The sequence below is a fragment of the Brassica rapa genome, chromosome A02 (genome assembly GCF_000309985.2).
Source record: "Brassica rapa cultivar Chiifu-401-42 chromosome A02, CAAS_Brap_v3.01, whole genome shotgun sequence".
In the NCBI taxonomy this organism is placed as follows: Eukaryota; Viridiplantae; Streptophyta; class Magnoliopsida; order Brassicales; family Brassicaceae; genus Brassica; species Brassica rapa.
Window position 1 is genome coordinate 399,298 of NC_024796.2, and position 25,928 is coordinate 425,225.

Genomic DNA, 25,928 nt, shown 5'->3' on the forward strand with positions numbered 1-25,928 from the left:
TAATATATTTCGATTAATATTTTAAACGACCTCTTCCAGATTAAGTAAACGTCATTAGTGGATGGATGATTACGAGGAAGCATTTACTCTGGCCTCCTCCTTGTAACACTGACTAATGCAAAAATCACTTGTGAGACAACTGTATTACAAGTTACAACAACAACCAACCCCTAAATAAATGTCAAAACTCTCTTTCACACTTTCTTTCGTTACAAGCAAAAGCTACGATGACTGGTTTCCTTTGATTCCATCATCCCACATGATTTAAACTCTGAGACGACTTCATTCATCGATTCCATAATCTTCACCAAAGTACTTATCCACAAGACTGTTTGCCATGACTCTCAGCTCTTCGTTTTCATGGAACTGGAACCTCTCCATTGCATCTATCCCGTCTTCTCCTTCCACAAGCTTCGGACCTTCTCCGTTTGGCATTCCTCGTAAAACCTAACCAATCAAAACCCATAGTTCAGGATCCAAAATGACTGAGCTTTTAAGACCCATTTAGTTAGCTGCTTACCAGTTCAATGAATTGAAGACCAAGCCTAGCAGCTTCTATATCAGGAGATCTGACCAGGTCAATAAAACCCCGGAGGCAACCGCCACTGACAATGGAGACTAAGTGCTCTTGAATTATCCTTGGTCTTGCGTCTCCTCCTTCTGCAGATTCTACACATAGATTTCCCAAGACATAGGCAACTTCTTTCTTTATATCAAAGGGTGATGTCGAGAGAAGCCGTAGCAGCAACGGCATTGCTTCAGATGAGTGTATCATTCTCTTGTGTTCAATAGATCCCGCAGCTATATTAGATAACACCCACGCAGCTTCCTACAAAAACTGAGTTCAGTGATGAAGAAACGGAAATCTTCAGATAACAGAGGAATACGAGGTGGGCATGAGATACTGACCTTCTTCAAGACGCGGTGTTCGCTTCTTAAGCACTTCGCAAGCACATTAATGACGTTTTCTGAAATTTGATCCGGAATGTCAGTATACTGAACAAGATAAATGATTGTATCCACCGATACTAACCTTCAGTGTTCTGTCCACCGACAAGGATGGTTAACATTGCTTTGGGATCAACAGAGACAAAGTTGCCTAAACTTCGTAGAACCTGAATTCAAACTCAAGTTTATAAAGAATCCAAAATGCAGCATTTGAATAAAAAAAGCATTAGTATCCTGTTTTTAATCAATCATATGCTAATACGTGAACTAAATACTAACTAGAATCCTATTTCTTTTGGAACAATTAGGTCTGTCGGAAAGTTACCGGGATGAGAAGTTGTAGACTGTTTGAAGTTGCTAATCTTTCGACAAGTAGCTGAAGAATGCCTCCCTTCAAAAGCATACTTGTAGCGATATCTGAGAGGGCAGAAAGATAAACAACGATCCAAGCAATTTCCGTGGCAATCTCTTCATCCCTGAATCAAACAATCGAATAACATTTTGATAAAATTATCCACCAATGATGAACACTTAGAAGTATACAGCTCAGTAATTAATGAGAACCAGAAATCAAACAAGCTAAGCACTTGCTGCAATAAGAGAGATGAAACTTTGCTCACGTTTTTTTCAAGTGTCGGAGAATTGCGTCAACTATCCCATCGACTCTGACAAGCTGCGCTGCTGCTTTTGATTCAGGTCCCTATATTAATGCATAGTTAGTGACATCACTGTGTACCCATGGATTTGTAATCATAACCCAATGTGATAAAAAAATAGTCCCAGACTTTTTCACACCTTAATGAGATTTGACAATGCCCATGCAGCTGTTCTTACAGTTGAGCCCTTGTCAGGAAAAATCATACGTGCTAGAGGTGGCAAAGCGCCTTGAGACAAAAGTACATTTCTCAACTCTTCTCCTTCACCCGCAACGTTACCAATTGCCCAAGCACACTGCTCAGCCACCGGCGCAGAGCTCTTTTCTGAATATTAAAAAGCATAAGAAATTTGATCCAACAAAAAGAGAAGAGCAATGAAAACAGACTTAGTTGGTCAATACAAACCTCCAAGGTGAGCAATGAGCAAAGGCAGTGCAGGCAGTAGAGCTTTTGTTTCTTCAGGTTTTCCAGCAGCGATGTTAGTTAGACACCAAGCTGACTCAAGTAACTGTAATTAGGAATAAGTGAGATCAAAGATCACAAACCTACTTGGAACAATCTCAAACTGAATGTTAGAAACCTGTTCATCAGGAGAGCCGAATGAAAGACACTGCACAAGCAAAGGTACTGCACCAGCGGTGAGCGCAGCATCAATAGGAGGGAACTCTGATTTCGACAGTAAACGCCTGAGTTCTCTAAGAGCAGTCACCCTCTTCTGCATTGCACCTTTTCCCCTGAAAAGAACGATAAACTTGATCAATCCCTAGGCGTTATGGTTCTACTAAGTTGACAGGAATCACTTACTGAGATTGAACAGCAGACTTGAGCTCTTCAACGGCTTTAACTGTTTGAGCCTCCAGAACTGGCTGCTCTTCATCAATCATCATTTCATTCTCAACACGAGCATCCTCATCATCACCGCCGTTAGTACCCACCCTACAAAGCCGCTTAGCCCGAACCAGTAACTCTCTTCTTTCCTTGGCCACCGTAACAGCTTGTTGCCGCCTTCTTTGTCCCGCAACATTCCCAACTACACACCCGTCATATAATACAATCAAAATCCACGTCATATATTAATAATTCTCGGGAAGCAAGCAAGAACACTCTTTCCCCTATCTAACACCCTTAGAAAAGCTATCATCTGCCAAATCAAACTCACGGTGGAACAGAAGACGGAGAGAATGAAAATAATCACCTGAGGACTTAATCGGGTCTCTTCGATTAGACGCGGAGCCATCATCTGCCATTTGGAGACGCCGGAGCTTAGTTCGTTTTTTCAAGTAGGTTTGATTCAGAATCGCATCGGAGATATTTGATTCCGAAGCACCAGAAAGGTTTTTACGATTTTTTTTTCCGGCAAATAAAAAATAACGACGAGTTGGATAATTTGGATCCATTCCCTCGCGCCCGCCCGCCCATGAAACCCGAAAAAGAAACACGGAGCTTTCGCCGACTTGTATTTTTCTTTAAGTCCCTAGTAGTTTTAATAATTACGAAATGTAACTATAATTTTAAGAAAGTACTATTGAGTCCAACGACTTTGTTTCAGACAAATATTTCAAAATATTACTTTGTTTGTCCTAACACGATTCCTTTGGATCTATCCCACTTCGCTATGGACCTACCACAACAGCTCAAGGCCGTTACCCTCACACACGTCCGCTACCGTCGCGGCGATCAGCTCGGGCACTTCCTCGCGTGGATCTCCCTCGTCCCGGTCTTCATCAGCCTCGGCGGATTCGTCTCCCATTTCCTCTTCCGCCGCGAGCTCCAAGGGATCTTTTTCGGCCTCGGCCTCGTGATCTCCCAGCTCATCAACGAATTCATCAAAACCACCGTGGAGCAGGCTCGCCCCGAGACGTGCACCCTGCTCGAGGCCTGCGACTCGCACGGGTGGCCGTCGAGCCACTCGCAGTTCGTGTTCTTCTTCGCGACGTACTTTTCTTTGATGGGGTGCAAAGGGATCGGGTTCTGGTTCGGGTTGAGGAGCAGGTGGGTTCTGAATCTGTTGCATTGGTGTCTTGCTGTTGTGACTATGTATTCTAGGGTGTACTTGGGGTACCACACGGTGGCGCAGGTTTTCGCGGGGGCGGCGTTGGGGGCGGTTGTTGGGGGGAGTTGGTTCTGGGTGGTGAATAGTGTGTTGTATCGTTATTTTGCGGTGATTGAGGAGAGTAAGTTGGGGAGGATGCTGTGTGTTAAGGATACTTCTCATATTCCTGATGTGTTGAAGTTTGAGTATGACAATGCTAGAGCTGCTAGGAACAACTCTAAGTCTGATTGATTTGGTAAGTCTGAAACTTCTTCATGTTTCTTTGAATCAGATCCTATTTTGTTCGGTTGTTTAGATTTAATACCGACGAAATGTACTTGTTATCTTCATAACTTTGTAGGTGTATTAGAAACACACATGAGGAACAATGTGAATGCATATGAATCCATTTTACCACATGTTTTCAGAACCCAGCTTGCTTTTTTTTTGTCTTCTAGATTTTTTTACTAAGGAGTACTCTAGTCCTTCTAGTTCTAGTTCCATCTTCTTGATTGTGACGCTTTTGACATTTATTCATCGAATTGACTGTAGTATTTGCATTTACGCATTCCTCAACAGTGAGTGTTTGCTGTATGCTGATTTAAGATTTTTGAGAATTCAAGCAGACTGATTCATTCATTGAAACACTAATGGACACATGAAAAACAATGGTTTCCCTCCATCTCTGTTATTCGATAATATTAGAACTGGTATTTGTGAAATCGGCTGGTTTTTTTCTACTGTATCGTATTTTCACATCTCAGGTTTGCAAATTTTTATCTTATTTTAGTCTATTTCTCAGTAAGCTTAATAAAAACGGCTAAAACCAGTTGAAGCCATTCTTCTTGTAGTTTATTAGCGAATTTGATCATCCTTCATAATATTAAATCTATTTGTGCATTGCTTCATCTTATTTCAGGTCGGAAAAGCACTGTTATAAGGCTCAAATGAACATGAAACTCACAAGAGCTTCTTCACACTTTTTATTTTTTTACATTCCTTTTTCATATTGACATCCCCTATATATTAAAAGAGAAGCATTAGAACATATTTTTGTAGCCACATGTCATCACCACAATCATTCTTAGAATCCTTAGAAAAATATGTTGGTCCATATAAATATATAATAAGCTTTTTATTAAACTAACCATAAATTAATCATAAATGTTCTTCATTGTTTCCTTAAATAAAAATCACGGAATTACCTAATGTGGCTAAAGTATATATGACAATTAATGATTTGAATAATAAAGATTTGATAAAACTTAGTCTATTCTCTATCATTTAAAAAAAATAACTTATTAAAATAAATTAAACAACCACATTAACTATATAATAAAAAATTAGATTTTTTTCCTGTATGTTGTATTTTGAATTTTTAAAAACGAATATAAATGACTAAAGTTGTTAAATACCTCACATTGAAATTTTGTGATCCATAGTTTAAAATTTATGTTATAACAAGATACAAATGATTACGAAATTACATAAAATTTATGTTATAACAAGATACAAATTATTAAGAAATTACATAAGTAGAAAAAAGTGTTTGTCTGGATTAATAAAATTTATTTAAGTATTTGTACCAATTTAATTATATGTAATAGTTACTAAATTTTTAATTATTCAATATATATTTATTATTTCATAATATGTAAAAAATATATAATACTTAAAAATAATTTATATATAATATTCATCCCGCGCAAGGCGCGGATCTTAACCTAGTATCTATATTGAAAGATACAATGCTTCATAGATTAAATAGAAAAATTATTGGTCTGTGGTTTTAAGGATTCACAAGCACGTCTTCAATAGTCAAGAGAGAAATCATGGAAAGAGTTAATAAGACTTATGATGCATTACTTGAGTTCACATTAGAAAAGGAAAATTTTCTAGGTTGGTGTCTTTCCATGTGATTGGCGTCTTTGCTCTGTCTTCTTCACTTTGTCACTACACGCAAGAGTCAAAGAAAACTTTATTCCGTCTAAAGCGGATCCCTATATATTACGTTTCTGCAGACACTAATGTCTCACACGCATGTGGTGAAAAAGTGATATTCGAAGCTATTGTTTGAATATGATTACCTAAGTGTCTAGAGAAATTGAACAAACACAAAGTTTCATCTAAAGTTTCTAAATGATATATTTGTTTTCCATATGTTTTTTTTTTTTGTCTTTGAAAACAATCAACAACTGTTTTTGGGTGGATATATCCATGGGTTAGTGAGGGAGTGGATAGTGGGAGACAAGAGTTGATAACTTGATATGGAGAGTTGAGTGATGCTTTTACAGTCCAAAAAGATTTTCACTTTATGTTTTTAGTGATTTTTGTTTTTTTCAAAATATATGTATAAACCCATACAAAATATTGAGTTTTACGTTAAACGCTCTGAAGTTTAAAATTTTTAGTATCGTTTTAAAATTTCTAACCATATTCTACATTTGTATTAATGTATTTTAAGCCATCTTTCATGGTATATAGAAATCATTATATTTTTTATCAATTAATTTAGTAAAATTTTATAATACTCTCAATATCGGTGGAATAAGCACTACAAAATCGCTATTTTCTTGAAAAACTTCAAAAAATTTCAAAAATATTTTTTCATAATTTATCACAAATAATTTTTCCAAAAATATATAAACCCATACGAAATATTGAGATTTACGTTAAACGCACTATATACTGAAGCCTAAATTTTTTAGTGTTGTTTTAAATTTTCTAACCACATTCTACATTTGTATTAATGTATGTTAAACTCTCTTTCATGGTATACGAGAATGGTTATAATTTTTTTATCAATTAATTTAGTAAAACTTCATAATATAAAATCGGTGGAATAACCACTATAAAATCGCTATTTTCTTGTAAAACAGAAACAACAAATGCTCCAAACCTCTTTGAACATCATTATATGTTAGTGCAGGATGCAACTATACATTAAAAAAAATATTGTCATATTTTTCGAAATTTTCTCAAAATCTATGTGTTAACCCCTACGAAAATATTTAGTTCTTGGTAAATGCTTTATATATTGAAACATATAATCTTTAGAGTTGTTTTAAAATTTCTAACCACATTCTACATTTGTATTAATGTATGTTAAACTCTATTTCATGGTATATGAGAATTATTATAATTTTTTATTATTTAATTTAGTAAAACTTCATAATACTTCCAAAATCGGTGGAATAACCACTATAAAATCGCTATTTTCATGAAAAACATAGACAAAAAGGCTCCAAACCACGTTGAACATCATTATATGTTACTGCAGGATGCAACTATGCATTAAACAATATTGTCATATTTTTTGAAATTTTCTCAAAATCTATGGATTAACCCCTATGAAAATATTGAGTTTTTGGTAAATGCTTTATAGTTTATATATTGAAGCCTAAAAATTTTAGTGTTGGTTTAAAATTTCTAACCACAAACTACATTTGTATTCATGTATGTTAAACTCTCTTTCAAGGTATATGAGAATAGTTATAATGTTTTATCGATTAATTTAGTAAAACTTCATAATACTCTCGTAATCGGTGGAAAAAATAACTATAAAATTGTTATTTTCTTGAAAAACAGAGACAATAAAAGCTTCAAACCTCTTTGAAAATCATAATATGTTAGTGCAGGATGAAACTATGCATTAAAACAATATTTTCATATTTTTAAAATTTTCTCAGAATCTATGTGTAATTGGTAAATGTTTTATATATTGAAACCTATAATATTTAGTGTTGTTTTAAAATTTCTAATCATATTTTAAATTTGTATTAATGTATGTTAAACTCTCTTTCATGATATATGAGAATCTTTATAATTTTTTATCAATTAATTTAGTAAAACTTCATAATACTCCAAAAATCGGTGGAATAACCACTATAAAATCGCTATTTTCTTTAAAAATGGAGACAAAAAAGGCTCCAATTCACTTTGAGCATCATTATATGTTAGTGCAGGATGCAACTATGCAGTAAAACAATATTGTCATATTGTTAAATTCTTTATATATTGAAGCCTAAAATTTTTAGTGTTGTTTTGAAATTTATAACCACATTCTACATTTGTATTAATGTATGTTAAACTCTCTTTCATGGTATATGAAAATCATTATAATTTTTTTATCATTAATTTAGCAAAACTTCATAATACTCTCAAGATCGGTGGAATAAACACTAGAAAATCGCTATTTTCTTGAAAAACGAAGACAACAAAGACTCCAAACATCTTTTAACATCATTATATGTTAGTGAAGAATGCAACTATGCATTAAAAAAATATTGTCATATTTTTTGAAATTCTCTCAAAATCTTTGTGTTAACCCCCTATAAAAATATTGAGTTTTTGGTAAATACTTTATATATTGAAACCTATATCTTTAGTGTTGTTTTAAAATTTATAACCACATTCTACATTTGTATTAATGTATGTTAAACTCTCTTTCATGGTATATGAGAATCGTTATAATTTTTCTATCGATTAATTTAGTAAAACTTCATAATACTCTCGAAGTGAGTGGAATAATTAACTATAAGATCGTTATTTTCTTGAAAAACGGAGACAAGAAATGCTCCAAACCTCTTTGAACATCATTATATGTTAGTAAAGGATGCAAATATGCATTAAAACAATATTGTTATATTTTTGAAATTTTCTCAAAATCTATGTGTTAACCCCTACGAAAATATTGAGTTTTTGGTAAATGCATTATATATTGAAGCCTAAAATTTGTAGTGTTGTTTTAAAATTTATACCCACATTCTACATTTGTATTAATGTATGTTAAACTCTCTTTCATAGTATATGAGAATCGTTATAATTTTGTATCGATTAATTTAGTAAAACTTCATAATACTCTCGAAATCGGTGAAATAATTAACTATAAGATCGCTTTTTTCTTGAAAAACGGAGACAACAAAGGCTCCAAACCTCTTTGAACATTATTATATGTTAGTAAAAGATGAAAATATGCATTAAAACAATATTGTCATATTTTTAAAATTTCTTCAAATTCTATGTGTTAACCCCTACGAAAATGTTGAGTTTTTAGTAAATGCTTTATATATTGAAGCCTAAAATTTTTAGTGTTGTTTTAAAATTTCTAACCACATTTTACATTTGTATTAATGTATGTTAAACTTTCTTTCATGGTATATAATAATCGTTATAATTTTTTTATCGATTAATTTAGTAAAACTTCATAATACTCTCAAAATCAGTGGAATAATTAACTATAAAATCGCTATTTCTTGAAAAACGGAGACAACAAAGGCTCCAAAACTCGTAGAACCTCATTATATGTTAGTGCAGGATGCAAGTATGCATTAAAATAATATTGTCAGATTTTTCAAATTTCAAAATCTATGTTTTAACCCCCTTACAAAAATATTGAGTTTTTGGTAAATGCTTTATATATTGAAACCTATATCTTTAGTGTTGTTATAAAATTTCTAACCACATTCTACATTTTTATTAATGTATGTTAAACTCTCTTTCATGGTATATGAGAATCGTTATAATTTGTTTATCAATTAATTTTGTAAAACGTCATTATACTCCCAAAATCGGTGGAATAGCCACTATAAAATCGTTATTTTCTTAAAAAACGGAGACAACAAAGGCTCCAAATCACTTTGGACATCATTATATATTAGTGCAGGATGCAACTATGCATTAAAAAAATATTGTCGTATTTTTAAAATTTTCTCAAAATCTATGTGTAGCTCCTACAAAAATGTTTTATACATTGAAACCTATAATCTTTAGTGTTGTTTTAAAATTTCCAACCACATTCTACATTTATATTAATGTATGTTAATCTCTCTTTTATGCTATATGAGAATCGTTATAATTTTTTAATCAATTAATTTAGTAAAACTTCATAATACTTCCAAAATCGGTGGAATAACCACTATAAAATCGCTATTTTCTTGAAAAACAGAGACAACAAATGCTTCAAACCTCTTTGAACATTATTATATGTTAGTGAATGATGCAAATATGCATTAAAACAATATTTTCATATTTTTCGAAATTTTTTCAAAATCTATGTGTTAACCCTACGAAATGTTGAGTTTTTGGTAAATGTTTATATATTGAAATCTAAAATATTTAGTGTTGTTTTAAAATTTCTAACTACATTCTACATTTCTATTAATGTGTGTTAAACTATCTTTCATGGCATATGAGAATCGTTATAATTTTTTTATCAATTAATTTAGTAAAACTTCATAATACTCCTAAAATTGATGGAATAACCACTATAAAATCGTTATTTTCTTGAAAAACGGAAACATCAAAGATTCCAAACCTCTTTGAACATTATTAAATGTCAGTTCATAATGCAATTATATATTAAAACAATATTGTCATATTTTTTGAATTTTTTTTCAAAATCTATGTGATGCTTTTATAGTCCAAAAAGATTTTCACTTTATGTTTTTAGTCATCTCCAAATCATAACATCAAAAGCTACGTCAAATTCTTACTTCGTGTGTCCTAAATACATTTAATCATCGATTCTGCTTTTAGACCATCAACCTCTAGTGATCTCTTGGCCAATAAATTGCTATTTTCCCGAAATTGGGTCCAGTTTTCTGTTCTCATCCATATTTGTTTGTCTGTGTTTAGTTCTTGTTTTTAAAAAAGCAATAACAAAAAGTTCAAATTCCGAATTTGTGAAATATCATAAAATTGAAATGTAATTTTAATAATTTGCTTTGAACTCTCCCTAAAAAATCTCTTGGTGTGAATGATAAAATTCACAAATGTTTCAATAACGTCGTACTGAAAGATGAAAAATGTTACGTCACCATTCATTTGATAAATTATTTGTGATTCTATATAATGACGTAATAAGTTGTTTTTTTTTTCTGGTTGAACGTACATTATCAGATTTTAAGAACAAAAAGGTAAAAAAATTTAATACTCAACAAAACAACACAACCAAATTTAGATTTAAAAAAATTCTAAAGATTCCTTCCAAAGTAGTCAAAGATGCAGAAGAAGATTAAAAGAATATAGTAATATTAGGTTGTGTGGTTCAATGTACTTACTTATCTCTAACCACAAAATCTTTAAAAGAGAAGAAAAGTGAATTAAGAAGTTAATCGAAATTGTTTGTCTGAATAAGTAAGTGCTACAACAGATTAAGACGTAAATCATAAGTATTAAACAACATACATTAAAGTGAGCTCATGAGTCATAAAGAACCTAAAAACGAAACTAAAAAGAAATGTTTTATTTCGTAAAACAAAACATTAAGTGCTGAAAGCCTGAAAAGTAAAAATAAAAACGGAAAAAAGTCCCCGAGTGCAGACAAAACGAAGCTGAACTCAGTGGGAGAAGAGATAGAAAGCTAAGGGAAGAAGAGGACGATGATGATTTCCCGGAGACCCGTTTCGAGTCCGGGTCAAGTCGAGAAGTATCCGCCGCCTTTCATGGGGTTCTTGAAGAGCAACAGCAACGGCGGGAGCAGAAGCAGAAGCCGAAGCAAAGGAAGGTCCCGCGCGAGCCCTCTCTTCGTTCGCCGGAACAAATCCGCGGCAGCCGCGGTGAGTCAAGAGCCATCGTCTCCGAAAGTCACTTGCATGGGTCAGGTCCGAGTCAAGCGATCGAAGCCCAAAATTCAACCCGAGTCTCGCGAAAACCCGACCCGAAAACGATGCGAGTGGATCCGCAACGGTCTCGCTGGGAAAATCAAAACGTCGTCGTTTTGGCCGAAATGGAAACTGTTCACGTTTCCGTGTTCTCGCCGGAAAGAGAAAGATTCTCCGGTAAATCAATTTAATCGTCCGGTGACGGAATCATCTGTAGAAGTTGCAGAGCTAAACGAAGACGAGGAGGAAGAAAATTTCAAAATCCCTAAATTAATCACGTCGCCGGCTTCCTCCGCCACGCCGCCGATAAACGCTCTTTTGCTGACCAGAAGCAGATCCGCGCCGTACAGTTCGTCTTCGCTGGCTTTCAGATTCTGGGAAGAAAACAACGAGCGAGAAGCAGAATCGCGAATCGAGAGAGAGCGAAATGTTAGATCGGAAGTTGCCGTCGGAGCCACCGGGAAAATGAACGGGGTTAACGAGCCGGAAGCGAACATTGGCGGGGATGAGTTAGGGATTGTGCGGCGGCGGGAGCTGACAAGGAGCAAATCGGCCCCGGCGAGGATCGGGGAGAAGATGGTGTGCTTCTGGATGAAGAAGAAGGTTAGGCAGGGTTTAGGTCTGTCACGTGATTAGTCACTCCACTTGACTAATTCTTTAATTAATTGTTAGCTTTCACTGATTAGGATAAATGTGACTGTGTTAGTATAAAGTTGTTTATGCACTTGTGATTTATTTGTATATGAAACCAATTGTAAAGTTGATTTGTATCCATACATATAGCGTAAGGCTTAGCTACATCTGCTACAACAAAATGTTAACAATGCATTTACAAATATCCTATCAAATTTCTAATTTTATATTCTGTGTGTGTGTTTTTTGACCCAAAAAATGTTACCTATGTTTATTTTCACTTTATTCATATCCCACTTGATTCCAGCACTCAAACAAAACATAACTTTTTAGAGTTTCTACATATCAATCAAAACATTTTACAATTACAAACTCATTTTTTTCTTGCAAAATAAAACAAAATTTTAAAATAGGAAGTCTCTAATGTGTTTTTTAAAAAGAAACAAAATATAGCATTTTTCCTATATTCAAAAAAGTCCAAGTAAAGCTTCTTCTAGCTTTAACAACAAAGCATCTTCAGGCCCAACTTATAGATGGACTTACATATTGTAAGGCCTTTAGTTAACTTCTTGGGACCAATATCGAAGACCCAACCTGTAACTTCAGACTACCACTACGTGACAGAAAATACAAGAAAACATAAAAGAGTTATCGAGGAAAAGGATTGGGTGGGTGTGAAAATGAAAGGAGACGCCTAAGCAAACACAGCCATGATATAGCTGTAGAGATAAATATGGACCCATTACAATTTATGGTTTTATGAAGACGAACCACGAAGATTTTAGACAGAATCATTTATGGAGTTCTCTAACACATACACATCTTTAAATGTATATAATAAAAAAAATATTTCAATTGGACATCCCCCAATACAGAGACACCCTCTCACCTAATTTTTTTTATTCAACTTTTTTGATTTGTGATTTCCTTAGAACTCCCTTTGAATTATAAATCTCCAATCGTCAAACATATACATTGTAACGTACGGATGTACTTGAGTTATATAAAATATATTTCAATTTGACGATATAATAAAAACTTAAAAGCTATATGTATATGGATGTTTGATGGTTTTTGGAGTCAACTTTCGTACACAAGGGTATAGTGTTTTCTTTTTGGTCAATTTTCTACGCATCTACTTTCTACAAAATCAGATAGTATTGTAACACAAATATTACTTTATTTTTCTTGTGTGTATATGTTTATACATAGCTTCTTTGAATAATGTATAACCGACTAGCAAAATATTTAGTAACACTATATTATCCTGCTTTTACAAAATGTAAGCGTCACTTTATCATATATACATGCATAAACGTGAAACCAAAGAAAAACGGGAGAAAAGTTCAGGTCTGCTATTTTATTCAGTTACTCGAATTCATGAAGCTACTCACTCTCTGCTTGCATATATTGTAAATAAATACATGGCATTGATATATATTTCATTCTGAACACATATGTTAATGAGGAGATTAACAATATTGGTAGTCTTAATATACTTGGGGGGGGGGGGGGGGGGGAGGGGGTGCACGATCGATCCATTGGCCGACTTGAAATAAATGGAAAGGTAGAGAGTACAGAGATGTACAGTTGTAAGAAGTGGGGATATATGAAGCATTAACATTAACATCTTCTCATTTATTTATTTTTTTCATTAATCTCAATAAAAAAATTTTGAGCAAATAATCTCAATAATTTATATCAACTTCATACCAGCCATATCTCCAATCAATTAATAATGTTTATATGTACGTATTCTTAAATATGTATTTCTGCATATAAGTTAATTGTGCATGAAATGAACATATCAATTTTCCAACGATGAAATCAATGGTTTGGTTAGTTTATACGTTCAACGTTAATTACTGTTGATACTGGAAAAGGTGTTTTTTTCAATATGCAATGGTCTTATAATACAGTATATAGTAAAAAAAAAACTATTAGAGGCCATCATCGAATATTGCTAAGGTATAGTTCACTAAATGCAACAGAAATAGAATGAATAGATTGGAACACGAGTTCAGCTTGGAAGCCATGAGATTGAAAGCTAACATTGTCTTGCCCACATGAACTTGTCTTTTTTTGTTTCTATTTTTATGCTATTCTCCATATTAATATATATGGACGTGAAAATTAATTTATAACGTCAGCTTCTTTTTTTCACCGTCCATAATTCACTGCCTATGTATACGGACACAGTCAGAAGTCAGGGCAGGATGACACTGAACAAGCATTTGAAGTAGTTGATACAAATCTTTTATGTAAATTTAATTCACACACACATATATATATACAACTACTTAAGTTATTTTTTAGCAAACAAATCTAATGAAGTTTACGGGGAAAACAGAATAATTGGAAAATAAGAAAGAAAAAAATACAAGTTATGACATTTTTCCAATAAAATATAAAATGAAAACATGACACGTGGGTTTTCAAGTCCATTCTATTATAAATCAGGCCATCATGTATCCGAAATACTACCATTCAAAACAAAACCATTGATTGGATTCATTTGAAAAGAGCATAAGATCTGAGAAAGAAAGAAAGAAAGAAAGAAAAAACACTCAAAAGTTCATAACTATTTATAAACAGTTAAAAATGAAGTCGATCGTCGTGATCCTCCTTACGTACCTTCTCCTTGTTGCGCCTTGCTTCGCTATCGGTACGTTTGTTTTTTTTTAAACAACATTAGTTCATTACTATGGCTTATTACTAAATTTCTTACTTCGTTGTACCTTCAAATATACTTAAGGATCGGAGAACACGAATTCGGATGTGTACGAGATCGATTACAGGGGTCCGGAGACACATAACTCTAGACCTCCACCAGAGACTTTACATGGCAAGCGACCGTTCATCCACCATAAAACCTCCGCCGCTGGATCCGCCGGCGCTCATGTTGGAGGACAGAGTAAGATGCTCTCTACCTTACTTGATTACTCATTAATATATTTATGGCATTTAGTTGGAGAACATAAGTATACTTATGATCCGAGGAATAGTGACTAAAACATATGCAGTTTGATAATCCTATTAATTAATGACAAGGTTGATGATCCTATGATGACCTAAACATACGATATAACATTATCAAATAATTTATTTTTGCTTGTATCTTTTCGTGTGTAAACCTTGTATGCACATCCTGTCTACTAATTTAAATCCCTTCTCCATTTATCAGACTAGAGAGAGATTTTTCTAAAGAAGAGGAGAGGGACTCGGAAGCTGTAAGTGAAAGTGGAAGTATATGAGTGTGCGATAAGGTTAATGATGCGGGTACATAATTATTTATACAATACATATGATCATCAATGTTATCATGTCCGGTATTTTATTCATGTACCGTTCTATATATCTTTATTATTATTTTTTTTTTTTTGGGTCTGAATCTCTTGGAAGAAAGTTCAAAATTAATTCCGGGTAATGTGTCGCCATATGAATATCAGTGTCATTCTCAGATCTTTGAATCATTGTCTGTTCGGTTGGGGCTTATCTTGGGCTAAAAATTATGGATAAATATGAGAAAACGATATGTAATATATATAAATATTTTAGTTTTTATATATATTAAATGTCTTACATGCCAGATTACAAATAATAATCTTACAATAGACGTCATCAAAATATGTATTACAATACATTATATTTATGTATATATCTTGATCAAATGGCATGGTTCCTCCAAGCATTCATTCATTGGTGCAGGATGTACAGAAAACACTTTTAATTGACGACGTCTTTAATTTGTTGTCTCTCTATTATTTCATTACAGTTGTAAATAATATGAAAGTTAAAATCCACAGCATTGTTTGTAAAAGAGTAGTATATGATATTAACATTAGAATTCAATACATGTGATCATATCGAGTAATATAAGACATTGGATCCGTGGGATCCACTTTATCAGAAGTGAGCCCACTGCGCTTAATCACGACCTCAATCATTTCGTTTCAAAAATTGGATCATGTGTACTATCAGATGGTCATAACCAAACCGAGTCTCTCATATCAGAGAAAGTTTAGGTCTATGATTATTATTTAATGTGTGATTATGTCATTTGATTGGATTTATTAGGTTAATCATGTTGGAATTTTTTTTTTTTTCTCTGATAACTGATATATTAATAATAAATATAAACATACAAGACCCAAAAGAAAAGTAGTGCAAAGCTTTAACAAAAAAACACTGAGCCCAATATTGGCCCAAACAACATCAGATTCCACGATCTTAATACGTGTAACGGCAAGACACGGAGAAGACACGTGCAAGCCACATCTCCACGATCTTCACCGAACCATCCACGCGTCGCCATCTTCCACCGCATTCACCGCCATGCGAAATCTACGCTGGTGAGTTCACCGGCCATTCACCGTAGCCACCGTCTCCCACCGGAATCATCTCGGGAACATGAACTTCCCTCATCTATTCCGACTTCAGACTTCTCCATCAAACCAAACAGAGCATTTTTTCACCGGAAACCACCGGGATGTCAACCTCAACCACCGAAACAAACCCACCTCCAACGACTGTATTGGACGTATTGGGCTTCATCGGCTACGCCACCGAGTTTTAAAGAGCATCCATCGATTAAAATCGAGATCTCATCCAAACCCGTTAACGTTTCATCATAGCAATCAACTTCAATCTCGATCGATCCACCAATCAAACTCTTACTATCCTTCCGGAAAGGATAACAAACGACGAAAGAACAGAAGACAAACACGACACCAAAGTCGGATGATCCAACCAAGAAGGTCGCAAACCACCGAAGTCAATGCTGGCTACACCGCATCGAAGAGACTACCATGTACCAGAAGCTATGTTACAGGTCAGGAAGGAAGAAGATATGAGGGAACCACCACGAGTTCTTTTTCTCTCTCAACGTTTGTAAGAGAGAGAAGAGAGAGACTCTACCATTCCCTTTAATCATGTTGGAATAGTTTTGTAACACGATTTTTTAAAGGCACAAAATAAATGTTCTAGAAGACAAAGATGGACGAAAAAAAAAGGAAGACGTTCATCATCAAGAGTTTGATATGCAGGCTGATTAATTGATGTTTCTTTCTTTTTCTTTTCTATATATTTGGAGTAAAAGATCGATGTCGTGAATATTCTGCAGTTTCAGCTTTCTTAATAATTTCTTATATATAGATGTTTTTACTGTATCAGAGTCCATGAACCAAATGAATAGTACATAATTTTAGTGTTAATTTTTCTTATAAAATAGTCTTTAAAATTTTATATAATTTATATCTAAAAATTCAGTATATATTTTTTAGAAACTAAATATATATATATATATTTAATGAAGATTTATTTGCAATAAAATTATATTCAAGCATACGAAAAAGTAAAATATATTTGATAAAGAAAAAAAGTTTAAACTTACCTTATATTTTAAAACTAAAAAATGAAACTGTTTTTTTAATGAAAATTCACATATAGTAAAACGATGGAAGTGACAATGACAAATTATTTTCGAAAAGCCCGAAAAGTCCGAAAAGCCCTATAGCCCTACAAGGACCGGACCGGGCCAGCCCGAATTGACACCCCTAGTGTTGGCCTTGTGTAAGCTGGAATATATTGTTTGGTTTTCTGACAATGTAAATTTAGAAGTCGTTATGAGGTTATTTCCACGTCAAGATATATAGTTGAGATGAAAGGAATTGACATTCGATCTAACAATGATCAACAAAGTAGTTCCAACTATTCAGCCAAACAAAGAGAGGTATTTTAATTAGAATCGTGTTTTAAACACACTTATAGTTAGAATCTATCTTGTAGTCTGTTAGGTTGTGGATCGATTCCTACATGTACAATCTTTGAGTGAGTTAAGAACATCAATTAAGTTGATGCATATCTTTAATTTGAAATTTAGCTCTTTACCGGATGCAGGGGACAATGTCCTTGTACGGGAGGGTTATGCGGATTCTCACTTGGTCTTGTTGCTCTTGGTATGCCTTTTTAGTTTTTTGCCACTGAATTATGAATTGTTTAAGCTGACTCTACTCTTTTTGGCTCAAGGCCGTGGAGGTGATGCGCTAGGTTCTTTGGACTTCTTTGTCAATCGCTTACGAGGTTAATCTTTAGACTTCCACATTAACTGTATCCCACTCTTAGTTCATTTCCTTTGTTGATAGGAACTGACTCATGTCAAACTGGATTTGTAAGCAGTGTCTATTTGTTATACTGAACAACTCCTTTAATTCCCTACAGGAAAGATCTCGGAAGTGCTGCACAGGTTTCCTTGCTTTTCTGTTCATATATATTCCTTTGTGAAGCTTGTGTTGTGTATAAACATGTGCCTGAAACACTTACTGAATTATAATTTATGCAATCATCATTTTTTCTGTCTCAGTTAACAGACGGAAGCACTCCAAATGTTAATATAACTGGAATTTCGACAGCAACTTTCGTAAGTAGTTTTGATAGGTCTAATATCCTAAAATTGATAAGACCTAGCTGGAGTTATTAGATTTGATAAACTCAATTGTTTCACACCTAAAAAATATCATATACTCCAAAAAAATGGCTTCACTCTGAGAAATGTTCCAATGCGATGCGACTATTCTGCTATAAAATAATGAAAGGCTGATAATGGTACGTTGTTTCCATTAGAAATTTTTTCACTCATTCAACTTCTAAATCGTCCAGAAATAACAAGCTAATGAAACTTTTTTCTTTAAACAAATTATGTTCATATACACTGAACTTAATAACCAAACGGTTTTTATCAACTGATAAAGTTTTTTTAGTTGTTTTATAAAATTATACTCATTTTTCATCAAGAAAGTTTTGCGCAACCTCAATCGTAATTTGTCTCATTTTGAATCAAAACAATAACACGATAACACAAGTCTCAATTACAACAAAATTTAAAGCTCTTTAAAATCCAATAATCAATATGGACTGACTTGATGTTATATCCACAGAAAATAAGCAGCAATGGCTGCCATGGTGGTGGAGATTAAACCGTATCTGATCCTCTCTGTGTCAGATGAATCAGTAGAATCTCCTCCATCGTCCCCACTTGGAGCTGAGCCTTTCGAAACCAAGCCACCTTTCTCAGGCGCAGGAGCAGGAGCCGAGCTTGAACCAAACATTGCTAATGGAAGCAAAACTTGATCCACTTGATAAACTGCAAGCTGCTTATCGCTGTAGACAGAGTTAGCCACCGTTGCGCTGACAACTCCCGTGGTGATGTTGACTTGGTTACCGGAGCTAGTAATGTTAAGAGGGAATTTACCGTTTTGTCCATCACCAGCTTGCGTGCGTAAGGGGTTACTAACGGTTTGGAACTGAGGCATGGTCAAGAGTGTAGGAAGGACATGGAACTGAACAAGCTGAACCTTTTGCTGGTCAGATAACGAGTTTAAGGTTCCGGATTTGAGGCTGCTAAATGCGTTATCGGTTGGGGCAAACACGGTTAAGCCTTGGCTCGAGGAAGAATTGAGCTGAGTGTTGATTTGGTCTGCGGCTTGTGTGCTCTTGAGGAGTCTTATGAACATTGTGTATTGACCAGCCTTTTCTAGGACTGCGGTTATGTTGGTTGGACCTGAAGGAGTTGGTGCTGGAGCCTGACCATTGGTTGTAGCCATGACAAGGAAGAAAATGAATAGATTAGAGGACATGAATATTCTTGAAGTAGCCATTGTTGTTATTGTTGTTGTTGTGTATGTTGAGAGGTTTTGGGGGTTGTTAAATAGAGAGATGTAGGTAGGTAGGTGAAGAGTAGGATTCTCTTGTTAGTGTGAAGATTATTACTTGTTAACTAAAACAGATTATCTATCTTATTAAAACTCAAGTACAAAATTGGAGTGTTTGGAGACTTGAATAGGACTTTTAAAAATTTGGAGTGTTTGGAAACATGGATTGCAGTCTTTAAAAAAAAAATATTTTTGTTTGAAAACAAGGATAGTAGTATTAAGAAAAAAAGTAATGGGCTTATGTTTTTTTTAAAAATTGAAAGTTATCTAGGCCACTTTTAAAATATACCAAAATGAGTCAATCTAATTCCCTAAATTTTTTTTTTCTAAACTAACCATAAAACAAAATTTAAACTTTATATACATATTTCAAATCAAAATAATAATTCAAATTTGATTTATATCAAAAATGGATTCAAAAATCTATCTTATTAAAACTCAAGTACAAAATTGGAGTGTTTGGAGACTTGAATAGGACTTTAAAAAATTTGGAGTGTTTGGAAACATGGATTGCAGTCTTTTAAAAAAAAATATTTTTGTTTGAAAACAAGGATAGTAGTATTAAGAAAAAAAGTAATGGGCTTATGTTTTTTTTAAAAATTGAAAGTTATCTAGGCCACTTTTAAAATATACCAAAATGAGTCAATCTAATTCCCTAAATTTTTTTTTTCTAAACTAACCATAAAACAAAATTTAAACTTTATATACATATTTCAAATCAAAATAATAATTCAAATTTGATTTATATCAAAAATGGATTCAAAAATATACATATATTCAAAAATGGATTTTTACTAAACTATTTTTCAATAACCATTATAAAAAAATATTGTCAATATATATAAGAAAAATATAATACAAAGCCCAATTTGAAATACCAACTCAAATTATGGTTTTCATATTTCATATTAAGTTTTAAAAATATAATATATGTAATTATTTATATGATGGTATGTATAAAATACTATTAATTATATGATTACTTATATGATGGTACATATAAAATACGATTAATTATATGATGATAAAATACGATATATAATAATTACTAGGGATGGGCTTTTGGATACCCATACGGGTTTAGTTCTGATCGGTTTGTATTTTGGGTTTTCGGGGTCAAAGATTTCAACCTTATTAGAATGTTTCTAAATTTTGGTTTGAGTTCGATTTGGATCTTTGCGGGTTTGGTTTGGGTTTGGATAACTAATTTAAATTATTTTTAAAGTCTTAAATCATTATATATTTTAAATTTCTCAAAATATATAAATAAAATAATATATTACGTATAAATTTGAATAACATATGTCATAATACTTAAGCTTAACATACCAATTGGCTTGATTTAAAATTTTGGATACGAAATCAATAATTATTTTAAGTATTTTTGGTGATTTGAGTATACTTTAACTATTTCAGATATTTACTTTTGACTATCTATATATATTTTCAAGTATTTAAACCAATTTAAAAGTATCATTTTTAATGTTTTATATACGTTAAATCTAAAAATAATTAATATATATAAGTATATAAATCTATTTTTAGATAAATTCGGATACCCAAATACTTCGGTTCGGATCAGATTCGGTTCTCTAAATAACAAAATTTTGAATAACTAGAATATTTAATCAATTTATGTTTGGGTTTGGTACTATATCTTTGGATCGGTATCGGTTATGTTCCTCGGATTCATTTTTCCAAATCCTAATAATTACATGAAAAACAAATATCAACATATTTTTCAAAATATACACCCGCGCGCCTGCGCGGGTCAAAATCTAGTTTCAATTAAGAGACTGGAAATGTTATTAGGTTAAACTTACAAAAAATTGGTTTAAACTGAGAGTGATAGAGAAGTAGAGAGAGATTACTTTGAAGGGAGAGGTTGGGTGGGTGAGAATTAGAACTGAAGAATGAAACTGAAAAGGGTTATTGTGATCTGTCAAAAGCTGTGAAGATGTGTTCTTCAAGCAATGTTACATTTCTAATCATACTACTCGTCATGATTTATGTAGTCATGTGTGCATTTCATCACTGTGATGTAAGACTATTACTAATTATACCTTATTTTGAAGGAAAACTTCAAAAATATGTGATTTTTTTTAATGGTGTATTATTTTAAGAGAAAAAATGAGTTTGTGAATAGTACTCTCTCAAATTTTAAGTAATATTATTCACAACCTCAATTTGGTATTACACTTTTTTAATTTATAAATTGATCTTTAAACTTTTATATAATTTTGTTTTGTATCTAAAAATATTCAATACTTGTGTTTAATAAAAAATATTAAAACTTTCATAATACAATTATAAGTTTATAGAAATCATTTTTTTAGAAATTAAATTTATTTATACAATAAATATATAGTTTAAATAAAATTATTTTTGGGTAAAATTTGTAAGTTCTTACAATAACAAGCATTATCGGAACTAATACTAAATATTAATAATTAAACATATTTAAAATTAAAATATTCTATAAATGATGTCACAAAATAGCATCAAACTGCTCTTACATCACAACAACATTGACAAATGGATTCAGCTAAAACTAAAACTAATTCTACTAACCAAAACAACAAGACATCACTAGCTTTCAGCAAACAGCTACTCTGCTGTCTGAGACTGTGGTGGAGCCACCTGAGTGCTTACTGGTTCCTGGTGATGACTATGGCTTCTCCTCCATTTAAAAAGCTCGTTAATAGCCGTTGTGCCGGACATGGTGAGTCCAAATCCGATCATAGTGGCTAAGACAATGCACACAACCGGCTGCTTAAGCTGCACACAAGTTAAACGAGAGGGTTTAAGAGAATCAAGAACCAGAGCTTTTAACAAAGTCAGTTTCAAATCTTACAACTGAGTAGAAAACATGTCCGAACAGGACAACTAAACCAAACTGAACGGTTGCAAAGATCCACACATAGCTCCTTTTCACTGCACCACAAAATCATCATGTTTTAACTTAGAGAATAAGAAAGAATAGAAAGAGAGTATATATATTATTACCCATTGTTGTTGATATAACCGATGCAAGAAGACCAATAATGCAAGAGAATGGCAAAGCTACTGCAACGGCGCTAGATTTCATTTCCATCACCAAAAGCTGCTCGAGGAAACAGAAGTAAGCAAGCATACTTACAATCACAAGAACCGGCACATCTTGCCATTGGTTTAACGTACGCCTAGACCGGTCCTGAGAAGAAGAATCCTCCACACGGAGAAGCGTCACAGGGAGATTCTTAACAACTTGTTTGCAGACGTCACAGGTTATGTTCCCTTTGATAGTGAACCATTTGATGGTGCAGGCTTTGTGGGAAAGAGCTAGCTCCCCTTTGCACATGCATTCCATCTTGAAAGCTTCTGAATCTTCTCCCAGCTCAACCATACAGATCCTGCACACAGCTTCCTCTTCCGGAACATTTTCTCCCCCATCATGATCATTACTCGTCTTAGTATCTAGCCGAGATGGAGTAGGAATCACACGGAGAAGCCCTAAGGGCTTTGCATTTCCATCTTTATCAATGAGTGTTGGGACAGAACGTGAACGGCGAATAGGCAGTGTATGCTCTCTGACTTGATCATCATCAACGGTGTAGCTTCCGTGCATTGACTCAGGATTGGAGTGAACCAAAGGGGTTACAGGTAAAGACTCTGTCTTGTTGGATTTTCGGAGGGTTAAGAGATTGGTGAGAGACCATGTTCTTGGGATGTTAGACACCAGAGCCGAACCTTCCTCAATATCTGCTGCATTGTTGTTTCGGTTTCTGAAGGTAAAGACGTTCTTGAGATTGGTTCTTCTTCTTGAAGAAGAGGAAGGACCGATTCTAGGACTTGCCATGGGAGAGAAGTTGAATCTTTTGGAGCCATGAGAGTCTTCTTGTGCTCTCAACTCTATATCTAACACAAGGCATCTCCATCTTTCGTGTTGGCTCGGTGATATCTCCTCTCTTGTGATCTCAGCATCCTGCAATCATTAACAAGGATGAGTCTTTCAATGTTCACTGAGGATTGATCATAAGCTAGGGCTCTTCACACTGGTTTGTTCACTTGAAACTGAAGACAACTTTGGTTAAATCATTAAAAGGATGAGTCTTTCAATGTTCTTTTGATCATTAGCTAGAAGCCCTACACTTCACACAGAGTGTGTGCACTTTACAACCAATAGAAGCAATCTATTTGGGGAAACCCAAGAAAACAGAATCCAAACCATTTCTATGACTTACAATTTCAACTATTTGTAGAAGATCACCTAAACCCTCTTAACTAAAATCAGGGAAAAGAAGAAAAAGACTCAATTTTTCATTTTGGAATTTGAGTTAAAAGAATGAGAAAAAAATACCATTATAGCTGGAGAAATATCTTGGGGAGGTTTATCAACATCCATCATCATCTGATTCAGACAAAACCCAGAAACTAAGAAAAGAAGAATCTATCGATCCCCTTCAAATTTAATAACTTGAAAAAGGAGAAGTCTTTCCTTTTTTAAGTAGTTAAATGAGGATAATAAACTCTTCCAGTTTTGTTTTGATCTTTTTAACCAATCGGTCCAGTGAGTGATTGCCTCCCGTTTCTCTCTAACTCTAAGCTTAGCTTCTTCTAATAAAGTTTGCTTAATTTTGGGGTTCGGCGGTTTTATTTTGTCCTTATTTACTTGCACTTGCAATCTTCGACCACATAGCATACTCCTTTTGGTACTAACTTGAGTAGTAACTTGTCAAATTAGTTTTTTTTTTTTTTTTCCGTCAAGATTTTTATATAGATTAAAGATACCGGGCCAAGCCCAAATGACAATAAAAAGAGAGGAAATTTGTGATATTTTCCTGCTTGTTTTTTATTCGTTTCTCTTAGTTATTTTTTTATCGTTAGTTTTTCTTTTAACGCTCATTTATTATAATATTACATTTATGAAAAAAATTGCATAGATGATTTAACAACCTACAATACTACATGTCTTATGAAGATCTACGCTTAATTGCATCATTTGAACCATCCTACGAAATCTGGAGTAGAATCATTTAAACCTAAACTATTAGGCTAACGTGCTTCCACGACTCTATCTTTGTCATATAATTTATTTTGCAGCTTTTTTGTTGTTGTTGTTGTGTTAATTTACTATGTGGATTGTTATTCGCATTTGTTGAAACCTGGGCCTTATCGGCCCAATTATTTTTACGATTGTTTGTGGTTTACCCACACAAATGCACCGGAAATGTAGAGCCAACCAATTATCTTCACTTGGTTTTCTAATTGATCTACTAATTTCTAATTTCTCATTTCTTTTATTTTTTATTTTTTTTTTCTTTTTAAAAGTTTTTGATGAAAAGTATTTGAGAAAAAAAATATTTCACTCTTTTGAAGAAACTATGTAAATGATGATTGCTTATATAACTTAAGTGTAATTATATAATGTGTGAATACTAAACAAACATGATAGCTGTTAATTAATTTTTATTGATAGTTAGAGATAAACATATTTGTTTTGATTCTTACGCTAGTTAGTTTTCAAAGAAAAACTTTTCATCAAATTTTATTAGGACAAGTAATATTTTGATAAATTTTTTTTCACCTATATATAATGTATACATTAAAATATTATATTTTTATACGTTAAAAACTTTAACATTTAAGAAAATTTATGAATCAATAATATAAAAATATAAAATTTTATCCGGAAAACTTTCCACAAAATGCATAAACAAAAAACAAACAAACCCTAAACCCTATAATCCTAAGCATTATTCTAAACTAAACCCTAAATCCAACCTAAACTATAATCCTAAACGCTAAACCTCTCCTACTACCTAAACCCTAAATCCTACCTAAGCCGAAACACTACCTAAACCTAACCCTTAACCCTTTCTAAACTTAAACCCTACATAAACCTAACCCTAATCCCTAAACCCTTCTACTACCTAAACTCTAAACCTATCTAACCCTAAACCCTTCCTAACCCTAAAACCCTACCTAAAACCTAAACCTAACCCTAAACCCTACCTAACTCTAAACCCTATCTAACCCTAAACCCTACTAACCCAAAACCCTTTCTAACCCTAAACCCTAAACCCTACCTAACCCTAAACCCTTTCTAACCCTAAACACTACCAAACCCTGAACCCTACCTAACCCTAAACCCTTTCCAACCCTAAACCCTTTCTATCCATAAACCCTTTCTAACCCTAAACCCTACCTAACCCTAAACCATTTCTAACCCTAAACCCTACCTAACACAAAACCCTTTCTAACCTTAAACCCTACCAAACCCTAAACCCTACCAAACCCTAAATCCTACCAAACCCTAAACCCTACCTAACCCTAAACCCTTTCTAACCCTAAACCCTACCTAACC

General features: G+C 33.5%; 5 protein-coding genes and 1 long non-coding RNA gene across 7 annotated transcripts; 2 read left to right on the forward strand and 4 right to left on the reverse strand.

Annotated features, from left to right (window-relative positions):
• Positions 1-64: 64 nt before the first annotated feature.
• Positions 65-3,045, reverse strand: LOC103850471 (importin subunit alpha-9). The gene is made up of 11 exons (XM_009127229.3): positions 2,800-3,045; positions 2,409-2,634; positions 2,185-2,338; positions 2,010-2,112; positions 1,744-1,928; positions 1,569-1,648; positions 1,274-1,424; positions 1,034-1,115; positions 910-968; positions 521-829; positions 65-447 (listed from the first exon to the last, which is right to left on the reverse strand). The coding sequence occupies exons 1-11, from the start codon at positions 2,999-3,001 to the stop codon at positions 283-285; spliced, it is 1,716 nt and encodes a 571-aa protein (XP_009125477.2). The 5' UTR covers positions 3,002-3,045; the 3' UTR covers positions 65-282.
• Positions 3,046-3,142: 97 nt separating this feature from the next.
• On the forward strand, positions 3,143-5,550 carry LOC103850472 (lipid phosphate phosphatase gamma). 2 transcript variants are annotated; one of them, XR_004454866.1, is made up of 3 exons: positions 3,144-3,892; positions 4,556-4,651; positions 5,365-5,550. XR_004454866.1 is itself a non-coding variant. In XM_009127230.3 (2 exons), the coding sequence occupies exon 1, from the start codon at positions 3,220-3,222 to the stop codon at positions 3,886-3,888; it is 669 nt and encodes a 222-aa protein (XP_009125478.1). In that variant the 5' UTR covers positions 3,143-3,219; the 3' UTR covers positions 3,889-3,892; positions 4,556-4,779. The 2 variants fall into 2 exon arrangements, 1 of the variants encoding a protein (XP_009125478.1); XM_009127230.3 differs by lacking the exon at positions 5,365-5,550 and having other exon boundaries at positions 3,143-3,892; positions 4,556-4,779.
• A 1,107-nt stretch (positions 5,551-6,657) lies between these two features.
• Positions 6,658-8,310, reverse strand: LOC117132144. Its single transcript, XR_004455642.1, has 2 exons — positions 7,365-8,310; positions 6,658-7,036 (listed from the first exon to the last, which is right to left on the reverse strand). It is a non-coding gene; the product is annotated as an uncharacterized LOC117132144 (long non-coding RNA).
• Positions 8,311-9,798: 1,488 nt separating this feature from the next.
• On the forward strand, positions 9,799-15,455 carry LOC103850473. The gene is given in 4 exon segments (XM_033284781.1): positions 9,799-11,817; positions 11,820-14,538; positions 14,629-14,787; positions 15,058-15,455. Coding segments are annotated over 2 exon segments (828 nt in total). The 5' UTR covers positions 9,799-11,018; the 3' UTR covers positions 11,849-14,538; positions 14,629-14,787; positions 15,058-15,455.
• Positions 15,456-18,614: 3,159 nt separating this feature from the next.
• LOC103850478 (fasciclin-like arabinogalactan protein 11) lies at positions 18,615-21,699 on the reverse strand. The gene is made up of 2 exons (XM_009127234.3): positions 21,365-21,699; positions 18,615-19,660 (listed from the first exon to the last, which is right to left on the reverse strand). Exon 2 carries the CDS (start codon positions 19,526-19,528, stop codon positions 18,797-18,799), a length of 732 nt encoding a protein of 243 aa, XP_009125482.1. The 5' UTR covers positions 19,529-19,660; positions 21,365-21,699; the 3' UTR covers positions 18,615-18,796.
• Positions 21,700-22,021: 322 nt separating this feature from the next.
• Positions 22,022-25,278, reverse strand: LOC103850479. Its single transcript, XM_009127236.3, has 4 exons — positions 23,922-25,278; positions 22,589-23,546; positions 22,437-22,516; positions 22,022-22,360 (listed from the first exon to the last, which is right to left on the reverse strand). The coding sequence occupies exons 1-4, from the start codon at positions 23,970-23,972 to the stop codon at positions 22,190-22,192; spliced, it is 1,260 nt and encodes a 419-aa protein (XP_009125484.1). The 5' UTR covers positions 23,973-25,278; the 3' UTR covers positions 22,022-22,189.
• Between the last annotated feature and the right edge of the window lie 650 nt (positions 25,279-25,928).